The sequence below is a fragment of the Strongylocentrotus purpuratus genome, unplaced genomic scaffold (assembly GCF_000002235.5).
Source record: "Strongylocentrotus purpuratus isolate Spur 01 unplaced genomic scaffold, Spur_5.0 spur5_scaffold_21, whole genome shotgun sequence".
Lineage (NCBI taxonomy): Eukaryota > Metazoa > Echinodermata > Echinoidea > Camarodonta > Strongylocentrotidae > Strongylocentrotus > Strongylocentrotus purpuratus.
Window position 1 is genome coordinate 43,330,558 of NW_022145607.1, and position 13,338 is coordinate 43,343,895.

The 13,338-nt window shown below is 37.5% G+C and overlaps 1 protein-coding gene across 2 annotated transcripts; it reads right to left on the minus strand.

The window, feature by feature from the left end:
• Window positions 1-807: 807 nt before the first annotated feature.
• LOC105443317 lies at window positions 808-13,056 on the minus strand. 2 transcript variants are annotated; one of them, XM_030994875.1, is made up of 9 exons: window positions 12,846-13,056; window positions 9,938-10,047; window positions 6,391-6,618; window positions 5,635-5,865; window positions 4,620-4,755; window positions 4,234-4,433; window positions 3,764-3,929; window positions 3,083-3,201; window positions 808-2,372 (listed from the first exon to the last, which is right to left on the minus strand). In XM_030994875.1, the coding sequence occupies exons 1-9, from the start codon at window positions 12,979-12,981 to the stop codon at window positions 2,058-2,060; spliced, it is 1,641 nt and encodes a 546-aa protein (XP_030850735.1). In that variant the 5' UTR covers window positions 12,982-13,056; the 3' UTR covers window positions 808-2,057. The 2 variants fall into 2 exon arrangements, with proteins under 2 accessions (XP_030850735.1, XP_030850736.1); XM_030994876.1 differs by having other exon boundaries at window positions 7,344-13,055.
• Between the last annotated feature and the right edge of the window lie 282 nt (window positions 13,057-13,338).

The following is a 13,338-nucleotide window of genomic DNA, read 5'->3' on the forward strand; positions in this document are numbered from 1 at the left end:
ACTCTCAAAACACCCATCTATTGAGTAATAATTGCTCAACAATTTCTCCACAATATCCATTTGCCCAACTATCAAAACACCCATCTATTGGGTAATAATTGCTCAACTATTTCTCCACAATATCCATTTGCCCAACTATCAAAACACCCATCTATTGGGTAATAATTGCTCAACTATTTCTCCACAATATCCATTTGCCCAACTCCCAAAACACCCATCTATTGGGTAATAATTGCTCAACAATTTCTTCGCAATATCCAGTTGCCCAACTCTCAAAACACCCATCTATTGGGTAATAATTGCTCAACAATTTCTCCGCAATATCCATTTGCCCAACTCTCAAAACACCCATCTATTGGGTAATAATTGCTCAACAATTTCTCCGCAATATCCATTTGCCCAACTCTCAAAACACCCATCTATTGGGTAATAATTGCTCAACTATTTCTCCACAATATCCATTTGCCCAACTCTCAAAACACCCATCTATTGGGTAATAATTGCTCAACTATTTCTCCACAATATCCATTTGCCCAACTATCAAAACACCCATCTATTGGGTAATAATTGCTCAACTATTTCTCCACAATATCCATTTGCCCAACTATCAAAACAACCATCTATTGGGTAATAATTGCTCAACTATTTCTCCACAATATCCATTTGCCCAACTCTTTAATTCGTCTGTTGGATAATCATTGCTCAACATTTTTTCCATAACATCTATTGGCTCAACTCTTTTTCTCATATAAAGGGTAATAATTGCTTAACTGAAACACAAATAACATACACAGTAAACACATGTTGTTGTTTTCATCAGAAACGTAAAAACAAAACTTGTTAACATCAACTACAACATTACAATTTTTGGTGAAAAAAATACAACCTTTTAAAAAAAGTAAATGCAAATATAGCCCCTGTTTGGTGCAGCATGACAACTTTGATGTACACTGTATGTATTCCATGTACTCTGATTTCATACATGAATATGTGCATCATATATATTTTGTGGGTGTGGCATAGTGTTCATTTATCCTGACACACCAATACTCTGCCTTAGAGTGTTACACATGAACACATTTTTTTGAAGTAAAAAAAAAGAGGAAATAAATTCAAATCCCTCTAGATTATTTGACATGTGCAGAAGTACCACATGAAAGTTTGGCTATCTGTGATGGTGAACAGGTACTGATCAAATAACAAGGATACACACTGCCTACTATAACTTTTTGATTAGATTAAAGACAACAAAAATCAATTGACCCTACCTGCTATACTCAGTTTGATTGATTTTATTGATATTATCAATAATATCAATACAATTTTGCAAAATGTAGATAAAAATGTTGACTTCTCTACTTCTGCTTTGCGCGATGTAAATTAATGCATGCAGTCCATTCAGCAGAGAGTTCAGCGTAGGGTCAATGGACGATACACATTACATGAAAATTAATGGTATATGTAATTTACAATCATATACCCCACTTGCTTTTTTAAACGCAGAAAATATCATAGCTCATGTTTTATGAAGAAATATATCATTTTGATGTACGAGTTATGAAACAGTACTCTTGGGATTAAGACCAAACACGATAAGCATTTGTATACGCCAGTGCAAAAGATTTATAGCCAATAATATGTTTTGTATTTATACTTGGCATATATTCATTTGTTTTCTTAAACTTTCAAGGTGGGGATGTTAAGCAATGATTGGGATAAAACAATTAGGCCTTTATCATTTTTAAAATGTACACAAAGACTTCTGCTGTGTATAAATTCACTCTTTTTTTTAATATTATTCAGCGATCCTCACCCCACCCTCAAATCTTCAGTCTTACACAAACATGTCTAAATTATGTAAAATAATGTGCTGAATCCAACTCATAACAGTTTGTCTTTAAGGTTATTTTGTCCAAAATAATACTTTTTTCCAGTTTTTTTTCTCCCAAAATAAACTGGTTCAAGTAGCCAAAATGTGCTAAACGATGATGTGTCAGTTTCATCTGTAGGAAATATATCACCAGTAATCATCCTTGGCGTGAACACATCATGATGGCTTATGGCATGTTCATGAAGGCTCGGACCTCCCGCAGCTTTGGTGTAAGATGCTCCCCATCGGTAAACTGGAACACCACAATCTGGAGAAATTTCCAAACAGAACAGCTTTGCGGCTGATATTCGATATCCATCACATAAAGTGCCTTAAAGCACAAGTCGACTGCTTTAAGCAGTGTTGCGGCAGGAAGTATCCTCCTCTCTACTACGACGTACGCCTGTATTGGTGTGAGAATGTTCCCACGCAAAACAACAAATGGCTGTGACCTGACTGCTTCATCAATGTTATCAACATAAGTCTGGATGTCGAGAACCTCCTGTAGTCCAAAGAGAAATCAAGAAGAAATCATTTGTAATTATATGGATTGATATATATATATTTGATGCTTGTCGAATGCTTCTGCTTATGAATCCACAATCACCTACAGGACACCCAAATTTGTTTATGCATGTTCATCCCTGTCCCATCAAAACATTACTGGGTATTCTTAAATATCCCTGCGGCAAAGGTCAACTGTACCCAAACTGGTCACGTTCAGAGCATTACATCAACTAAGCTGGAAGGCATATACAGCCTGTTAATATAAGCATGCATTTTTCACATGTCATTTGCAGGTTAAAGGACTTGCTTGCATTCATGAGTGAAATGCGATGTGATGACAAATCTGAGGCCATTTGTAGTTGTACCACAGATAATGACGAACTGACTTATTAAGATTAAAGCGCCTAGTGTTGCCCCTGCAGGGCCTCCTTGGGGACCAGCGTGCCCATTACTAGGAACTTGAAAATGGTTGCTTTTCAAGTTTTACACAAATAAAATGTTATGGCAATGCCTTATCTGGTAAGAACATAGGTATTGCATTTCAACCTCAATTTCATCAGTTGTCCTAGGTTTGAAACTCTTAACAAATTAACTATTGAATTTGTTTGTAATGAAATATGATTACTATGGCAAGATTTTAAACGCAAACCAAAATATATGCCTTACATGTCATTACTTTACCACCTCCCCAGCACATATACTTACTGGTTGAACGTCAATGAAGGACGACAATGTTTCTGCAGTGGTGTACGTTCCTCTCTTGGAATCTTTCCTTCCTCGGAACAAGACTGGGAGCATGTAGAATCCAAGATTGCTCTTTTCCTCTAAAAAGAGGGAAACAATGAAAGAGTTAAGTAATTAAGTCCCAATTACATATGAAGAAAAGGTGCAACAGCAAACAGGTCAATTATGGAACATCTTACAAAATGTACAGTTATATACAGCAAATTAAAAATAACGGTCGAATACAACAATTATTTTCTACAAATATGGGTAAAATCACTCAACGTAAATGTCAGTCAGTAATTTGGAGCTCAGCTTTCTGAGTAAAGAAAATCAAAATTGCACAAACTTCAGCATAGCCTTCCCAATGAGCTTTAAACCACCATCCCCACCCCAAAAAGCAAACAAACAAAACAAGCAAGTAAAAGTATGCTAAACCTTTGTCATGGAATCATGTTTTTATCATATGTTGTACATGTATTATATGTTTCAGAGCACTTTTATTTATTTCAGTTCAATTCCTTACAGGGGGGATATTAGACTCAATGTTTGGTCCTGGCCACAAAAATAAACATCATATAGTGTAATTGAAATAAATTCTTTTGACTTTCTCTCATGTCATTTTCACTAATACTGTCAAATGTGTGTTCTGACACCACATACCAAGACTGAGTTTCCCAGGGTCATGAATGTTTTCGAATTCGGCTCTTGCACTTCTCCAGTTGCCAGTTTTCTCGGTGAAGTCCACTACTTTGTTACAGAATGTGGGCCACTTCTGGTACAGTGCGTTTGCTTTCTCTGGGAACAATTCTGCAAAATCTCCTTCAATCTGTAATTGTTAGGATAGTTATAGAAGCCAGATGAAAGGTAGGATATCTTTCATTTGCATCTTCTCTTTACCATTTTGCAAGGATTTGAATGGTACACACTAACAATTATCGGTTCAATAGGGATGCACGATTTCTGTAGGACCGTGTATCTCAGATTGTTAAACGATCCCTTTAAGGAGACTGCTAAAGTAAACCTGCCCATGCAACCAAAAAACAAAAAAGTTACTTCTCAAAACATGCGACTCTAGTTTAATTTAATGTCCTTACTTGTCACATGCAGAAGAAAAATCAAGGTCCACATACCATTCCAGCATCGAGAAGTCTGGGATATGTGGTAAGAATGTTCTTCACACAACAGTCACTTCTCTTGATCCAGTCATGTCTTTTTGTTGCTGTTTGTTTCATGTAGTCCTTCACCATGTCCTCTGGCTCCTTGTTGTTACGCAGCCATTCTTCCATTGTCGTGATGTTATCATCGTTCACAGACTCAAGATCGGTATCTCCTGGATATAATGCAACAGAACAATCAACAATTAGCATGTATCAACAAGTTTTTGATGATTGTATTGGAAGGGGGGTTTTAGTTGGCATTGCTCATGCCCCACCAGTTTGTTATGGCACAGCATGACTTCATCAGACGGATCTGAATAACTCAAAACTTTAACTATATGAAAAAGTAGCCAGAATACCTTGCTTTTGAGACTCTGCCTCGTCTTCAGCTACTGGTACCCTCAGGGACTTCTCCTTTTTTCTGACATACCTCAGATGCTCCTCCAGGTAGCCTGTTGCTGGCCGTCCCTTGGCCCCCACGCAGTACCAGGCCTCCTGCTCAAATAAATTAAAATTCCTTCATAATTCAACTTCAAAAACAGTAATGCTCAACAACATTTGTTAAACATTAATAATAATCAAATAAAAGCACAATAAAATTCCAGTGTAAACTGTACATTTACATATTTTGTTACATATGTCAGTGTTTGCAATAACAAGGTTTGTCCTCTTAAGTACCTATTTCTAACTGCACACTGTTATATTCCAGCAATGTCATCAAGTCATTGCAAAAACAAAGTGAATGATGGATAATTCTGTGAATATCCATTACTCAATGGCATGCAGACAAAAGTCTAAATATTAAGAGATGTGTCATTACTGGATAATATAACTTATAAACAAGTGGTAAAAATAAACAAAAATATTGCACGATTTAGTGATTGATGCCATATTAGCTTTTCATTATTTGTAAGCTTTTCTGGCCTGTCTACTGTCAAATTTACTATTGCCAGAGATGCTCTTACAATGCTTGTGATAATGTGATACAACATGCAATTGATTGAGCATCTCCAATATAATAAATACAAGAATAACAAAATTGAGGAAGCTTCATAGCAAGTTACACAAAATAATATGATCCAGTATTCCAAAAGTTATTGCATAAACACATAATTTATTTGATTTAGACCTTAAAGTAGCTTATTGCTTCTGGCTCAAACAGAAACTTCTCATAAAATTTCACTTTCTTGTAAATGGGGTCTGTGGGGTAGGGACAGATGGAGGTATGGATGGACAACCTAAGAATTAAGGCACCTCCAAGTAATAAATGCCCGCTGTGGTAAGAATCAATCCATAAATCAGTCCAGAAAAAAGTGGTGATCTGAGCCATACCTGAGGTCACATTAAGGAAAGCAATTCATGGACAGGACTTACATAGCCAAGTGGAGATTCTGGATCTTTTAAGAAAGGAAAGCTTGTCACAATGGCATGGGCCATTGATGCCTTCACAAATGAGCTTGGCTTGGTACCATACTCCCGTATCAGGTACTGAGTCAACATATCCACAACAGTATGCCGGTCCCTTTTGCTGCAGAGATTTGTAGCATTGATGTTCCTTAATGCTGCTCTTCCCATGGTGGTCTCTCTCAATATACAAGCAATGTTCTGCAACAGATAAAGGATTTTTTGTTTAAAGATCAGTAAATTCAGAATAAACAAGTGAAATGTGACAGCATGCAGTCGGTGGGTATATCTCTGGCTGTCCGACCTCCTACAATAAGCCCATCATAAATCACTCACTGGGCATTCCTTGCAAACTTTGTTCTGATAAAAAATTTCAATGAAACCTTGAAACTGACCTTAGACTAGCTTAAAACCCATAACCCCAACCAAACATTTTCCATAACATTCCTTTATTCATTCATACCAAAATGTACCTACCAAATCATATCACTAGCCATTCTGCAGATGTAGAAATAAAATGGTATTTTTAGTAAAAACTTGAATAACCTTTGAACTGACCTTTCACCTTTGAGCCCTGCTGCTTGTCAGAAATACTGACAGACAGATAACTCCAAGACATAATGCCTCTGGCACCCTTATGTGTTGGAGGCATAAAAACTGATGAATGATGGTGACTCGACATGCCCACGCTTCAATTGTATCAGCCCACTATATACATAAACTTACGAAATGCACTTTCTTGACCCGTTTCAGGGGAGGATGTTGATCAGGACTCTTGGATTCTGGGGAGTCGTAAAGTGGCGTATCCAAACTGGGCTGGGAAGGGCTTTGTCTGGGACTCCACTCACTTCCTGTTACACAAGAGAGATCTGAGCAGTCATCTAAGGAGAACACTGATGGGCTTCTTGTCGACGTTGATGCTTGTTCCATGCTTTGTTGATTTGCAGCATGATACTACAATAAATAAATGAAAAATAATTGAACTTTCAATGTACATGTAAATGACTGATTATTCTTTACATTATTAATGACACAAACAGCCCCAGGTTAGACTTTAGTATCAAGTTTATTCCTTGAAGGGGAAAATCATTCTCACTGTTTCTGTACCCTTGTCCTATTTAAAGCAAACCCATAATTGAAAAGTGGTCACTCATGAGCCGAAGCTTCTTCAGTACATCTATAATATAATAATATCCAGTTAGGAACTTTCACTTTAGGCAGGAACATGCATTGGTAAAAAATAGCACATTTCCGGGGCCTCAATGAAGTACATATGCTAGAAAAACTTGGCATGAGTCATGGTACATTTAAGAAATTACAACATAATATGAATGAATGCAAATATAACAGACACATTTTCAGATACAGAAACAATGAAGTTAATAACGAGTTAAAAAATTCAAACCAGATATTTACTGTAAAAATTGTCATTGGAATAATCAAATTTGTTAGCAAGTCAGTACAGATCGATCAAGGTTAGCTTCTTAGCTATTTTTTCAATCAAAATGTGTAGAATGATACACTAAGAACTGATTCATAGATATAATTGTAATTGGAATAACAGTTTCTTTCTTTTGCTTTGTTTTGGTTCTGTTCTCTAAGACAAAATTTGCAAGTGCACCTGTAATGTCTAGTTGTAAAAATATATCACTTGCTTGCAACGGGTTGCCTACACGTACCTTCTTGTTCCTAGATGAATGAATGGTGCACCACAATATACAAGCAGCGCCCTCTTCCACTATAGGACTGGACAGCATTGACTGGCCTGTGATCAAACAGGTCACACCATTCAACAGCAGCTTGTGATTCCTCTCTGCCCACCTGTACTGCAAATGCTTCAACATGTCTGTTGAAGTACAAGGTCTGATACAGCCGAAGGAGCAGATACAACTTTTCTTGCACCACTACAATATGCTGAACACGTCCAAACGTGGGTCCATCATCATCAGTCCAATATAGAAGTACATCAACACCTGCCCGGAACTCATATCCATGAATGTCCACTTTCCCAGCAACTGTAACTTCGGTTCCCCTTCCACAGTTAATTTTTTTGCAAAGTGCCTCATCATCAAGTAGATCACCAAGCATTGCTGCAGCTTGCTGTGACACATTGATATCTTGGCTATCCAGTGACTGATTTGATACTGACCTGTAGCACCGTGCCATTTGGTATCTGTTAGCCAATGTTTTGACAATGTTTTGGTAGTTGCAAGATACACTGGCAATCTGCTTGAAAGGTCTGTGCATTGCTTCAAAACGCAATGCTGAATACTGGGTCAGTGGCCCAAGGTGTTTCAGTGCACGTGGGTAATGCACAAGAAAGTGCTGCTTCGGAGTTAGACTAGCTTCAGGGAAGAGCTGCATGAAGAGCCTGTGGTGATCATCAATCATTGCCTTCAGGACATAGATGGCAGACTTACTGATACTGGGACTCATAATGATTTTGAAGATGTCAATGATTGACAGTAAGAGTTCCCACTCATCACACATCTCATCAATCTTGTCTCCTAACATGAGAGGGATGTTGTATGCAAGGCACGTCATCTGTGCTGATGTCTGTCCACTGGCAGAATATGGATTCTTCAGTGATGCCTGCCTGATTGGGCTTGGTCTGTTTTTGCGGTCCACAAAGCCAAAATTGAATGAGGATATTCTACTGTTCACCTCATCCAGTGTTATGAAACCCTTCTGAACAAGTTTACTCAAAACAAGGTGCATTTCCAGGGGCAAGACTCCCTCTGTAAAATCATGCATTACATCTGGACATAAGTTTTGGGTGGAATGGTAGTAAGGCAATTCATTCAAAACTGTTGCATGCTTCAAGCCAGATTCTGACAAGGGCTTTTGAAGATCTGTATCATAGTTTATTTCATCACGGAGATATTGGGCATCCTCTTTTGGCTGTTTCTGAAGCAACGAGCGATGGCCTCTACAGAATCTACAGTAATAGTTGGCACGGAAACAGGTTGTACATCCCAGCATGGCATGAATGCCAAGATTGTCCCCTACAACTTGGAATAAGTAGGGTTTGACCCTACCCTCAAACTCTTTGCACTTGATAGTGAGTCCATCAGTCCACATCTGCTGCAGATCATCCTTGATTACCTTCAAAACTTCTGAGATGCCATATTTACTCAAAAGCGGAGATGTGATCATAGCTGTGAGCATGATATTTTCTAGCCTAGCCTGGTATTTCCTGGGAAGGGATAACACACTTGTATAAAAGGCACTTACCTTGTGTTTGCCGCGTTTTGACCCAAGCGGATTGGCTGTCTCAAACTCATCATTGTACAACAACAGAGGCACTAAGAATTCACAGTCTTGTCTAGCAGTAGCTTCCTGCCTTTTATAATAGTGACCATCTTTGAATGAATACAAAACATCATTATCTTTTGATCCTTTTTGAGACAGTATGGCGTTCATTACTCCTGGTCGCTCTAAGTATTGTTTAATAGTGTCAGCTAGTGGTATATATTGAAAGGTTTCTTTTTGTGTGCTTTGCAGTGGATCACCTGTCTTTTGATCAATTTTTGGTTTTAAGCAAGTTCCCAACAACACCTCACAAGGCTGAATGAAATCACCTTTCTCAGAGAAATATTTTTTCTGTTGAGTATCTGACATGAGCTCTGAAAATGGATTCTTTGAATTCTCGAATACATCTTGTATATCAGATCTCAGCTCACTGTTAGCTGCATATTGTGGCTCACTTAAGATATCCATCACATCCTGTTGCACAGTTTGTAACACAGAAATAACCAAATCTTGTGCGGTTTGAATGACCTTGTTGGTGTGTGAAGCAGGCACATTAGTCCTTGCCCTGAGTTCTGCTACAAACTTTGCTGCAATATCAGGTAGTCTCTCTGTTTGCGTTTCAAAAGAGACATCTTCCTGCTCACTGCTTTCTCCAACAAACAATGCCTTTTCCTGGTGCAGTTGTTCCAAATTCCCTTCAGTGTTGTTATTCTTTCCTAGAACAGATCCTTCATAACAGGTTTCACTTTGGTGATCTGGAACTGCTTTTGTAGTTGTGCTTGACGTCTTTATCCGTGCAGCGTGCTTTGAAATGAGATGTTTTCTATATCCCGATAATGTACGAAATGTTAGTCTACATGCCCCTTGCATGCATGTTATACTTACATTTTTCCCCCTGGTTGTTGTATGTGTGTATTTTAAATGATGGAATAGGCAAGAAATATCCCCCCTAATTAAATCAAGACACTGAAAGCATCTGTAACTATCCATAGTGAGATATTGTGCCACATCTAGGGCCTACCTCTGCACGCCACCCAGCGAGAAACTTCAATCGAGGTCCAATCTTGGGTATGAAGGATGTGATTATACTTTCACTTAGAAGGGGAAGGGTTTCCACATCAACTTCATTTTCTGGAGAAGAAGAGGGAGAGATTGATAAATAAGGCTTAGTGCAGCATAAACTGATTGTTTTCATATAATACCACAAACACACGTATGGTTGCGCAAATTAAACAAAAGTATATGTTTTAGATAATGATAAGCTGTAAACATTTGCTCATGTTCCAGCTAAAATATCTTCCATTTTGAATAAATCGCATAATCAATGTTTTTTGTTATTCCACAAGAGTCTATGAAAATCTGAATTTTCAAATGCGATTTTCTCGAAAATTTGGTCTTCGTATAGAAAACTTACTTTTAGATCATACTAGCGAATTGTATCAACTAATTGCTATTTATTTTCAGGTGATGTTACTAACATCCACACAATCAAATTAAGAATGGAAACCTTTTCTAAAGTCATACTAGTAATCACCTTAGTTTAGTCAAATTGTGCCTAATTTTTAACAATGTAGGGGCCTATTTAAAGTATAAAGATTAGTTGCATCAGCAATGAATTTGATTTCAAAGAAAGTCATTCAACTTACCAAATGAATCAGAATGATTTGAGAGTTAGCATAGCGGTCAATATATGCTGATTGGTTAATTAACATTACTAATTCATTGATAATCATATGTGTCTTCTCCATGTGCACTGTCATGCCTATTACTTCAACTTTAAACTGCCATACCGGTAATTGTTTTGTTCAACCTTTTGCGGCTGCCATGATATTGTCTGCATTAGTAGCCATGTTTCTCAGCTTTAGTATGACAAATAACCTAGCTTTATCTGACCAGGGTTTCTCAAAAAGTCTAGCACTCAAGCCTTTCACAGGCCACTTACAGTACCATACAACCATATATAAATTATAGTGTGTTACCTTGAATAGAGGCAACTGACAATTGTTTATCCTAGAAAAGATAATTTGTGGTGTTTAATAATTCTTTTGTACAGCTTATTGTTCAGTGGTGTGAAACATTAAAAAAAATGCATGTGCTGGAACATTTCACTGATATGAAGCAAAATAGGACAGTTAATCCTGTACTAACGAATGTCCTTCCTCCATGTGCACCTCCATCCCAAAATCGAATCAGTTCGTTGGCTTTGCAACTTGCAAGATACATGTACATGTCCCAAGTTTGGATGGTAATCCGTCCATCGGTTCTAATGATTTCATTGAAATCTGGACATGTAGTAAAATAGTGTACAATTTTGTGGGCATAATTTGGTGGCTTAAGCATCTGTAATTTTTCCATATTTAAAAATTATTTTCAGAAAAAGATTTTTTTAAATGAGAAAAAATGTACCCATGTTAAAAATTGTGCCCATTCGTGTACTACAGCGAGGTCACTGCAATTTCGAAAACCACCACAGCCTCTTGGTTTTGAATTAGGCTATTAATATGGGCTAAAATGTGGGTCAACTGCCTTTTAGTTATGACAAGGAATATCGCAATAGCACATAATTAATAGCCCCATTTAAAACCAAGAGGATGTAGAGTCTATGCTCTGTAAAACAAAGTTAGGCAGATGTTACTGGGCAAATCAAAGTTTGGCGCGTTTTTGTCAAATAATTTCTCCCAACCATTTACTGTATGAAGTTACCTAATAAAAGGTCAGAAATAAGTTGGGTAGGTGTTACTTGGTAAAACTGATGTTGGGCAAATTTTGTCCAACAATTGGGTTATTTTCTACCAACCATGTAGTTACCGATGAAATAATTGGGTAATATTTTTGGGCAAATTAAAGTTGGTCATTTTTGTCCAATAATTGGGTTATTTTCTACCAACCATGTTACTGATGAAATAATTTGCCCAACTAGTGTCGAATATACTACACATTATGGTGAGAATTGGGTGAATTTCCTATTGGGGTAAATTTTGTTGGTTAAAAGTTGGGTATTTTCTTTTCATCCAACACTGGGTAAATCATGCAAAATCTTTAATTTACCCAATAGTTAGTCGGACACATAAGTGCCCTCATGTTGGGTAAAAATTGGGCACTTGCCCAACATTTTTTTAGAGTGTTTGAATTTCAAAGTCCTGTAGAAAATGAAAGGGCAAAATCCTTAACATGGCAATGGGCAAGACAAATTGTCTCACTTTTTGAAATCTAGACTTCTAGATCTACAGGAAAATGAAAGATGATCTTCCACAAAATAATGTTCATAAAATTGTACATTATTTGACAACTTCAATTTTCTGATGAATCATTCAGTTCAGTGTTGATTATTAAATATAAGTAGGCCTAGATCTAGATCTAGACCTAGACTAGATCTAGTATAGTAATACCAATTTCAGATAACAGAGATAATTGTTCAAAATTACACCAGTCCCACGTACTGTATTACTATCTGGGTACACACCTACAAGTATGTGGTCCAATGTATTGGACCCACAGAACTCTTAAATACGTATTAAAGAGTTCTGTGATTGGACCCCATACAACCCATGATCCATAGAAAATGGAGGGTATTGTGTTATGTATGTATTGTAGCAGGTTTTGGCCTTTGGGTTTTGTAAAATCTTGAACAAAATATTTTTAAATATTCATTTGTGATCTAAAATTCATGGAAACAGTACAATTTGAATTTGATATCTAGACCTATATCAATCAAATATTAGTTTGGATTAGTAACACATGCATTAAAAGAGCAAATTTGAGGCAAAGTTTAATAGACCAATTGAATTGAAGCGTATTCATTAACCATTGCTGAGGCATATAGAACTAGTCTACATGTTGCTCATGTGTTATGGATATGGGAACAAGTCTACAGCAAGTACCTGTTGATCATGTTCTAAACTTCTAATCTCAATAAGATGTGAACGTACCTTCTAGTATCTTTAACACTGACGGACATCCCCACCTTTGAACGATTTTGGTGAGAGGGTCTATGAACCCATCTTCACTTGAACTATCTCCGCAGCAGTTGTCGAGCTCCATTTTTAGACCCTCAGGCTCTAGCATGCAAGACTCCGATATGATGCGTATATACGTACGTACGTACGTACAGTACAGGCTGCTAGTTACGTTGGTGCATCATATAGCTCGAGCTCCCGGGCCGGGACGCGCGTTTCCGTTTTACACCCTGCCCTAGGCTTTTCGGCAAGAAATTACACGAAACATGCTGTATCCGAAGTCTAAGTTTGTTTATATCGACGTCAAGAATAGCGAAGCCAAAGCTTATGTACAATTTCAATTGGGGATGCGAGGGTCTTCTTGTTCAAGACGGTTTTCCCGATATATTATTGTTTTGTTATCGCTGGGCTAAATTTTGCGAGCTGATCACGCATCCTCACGCTCTTAGAGTATTGCGTATTAATG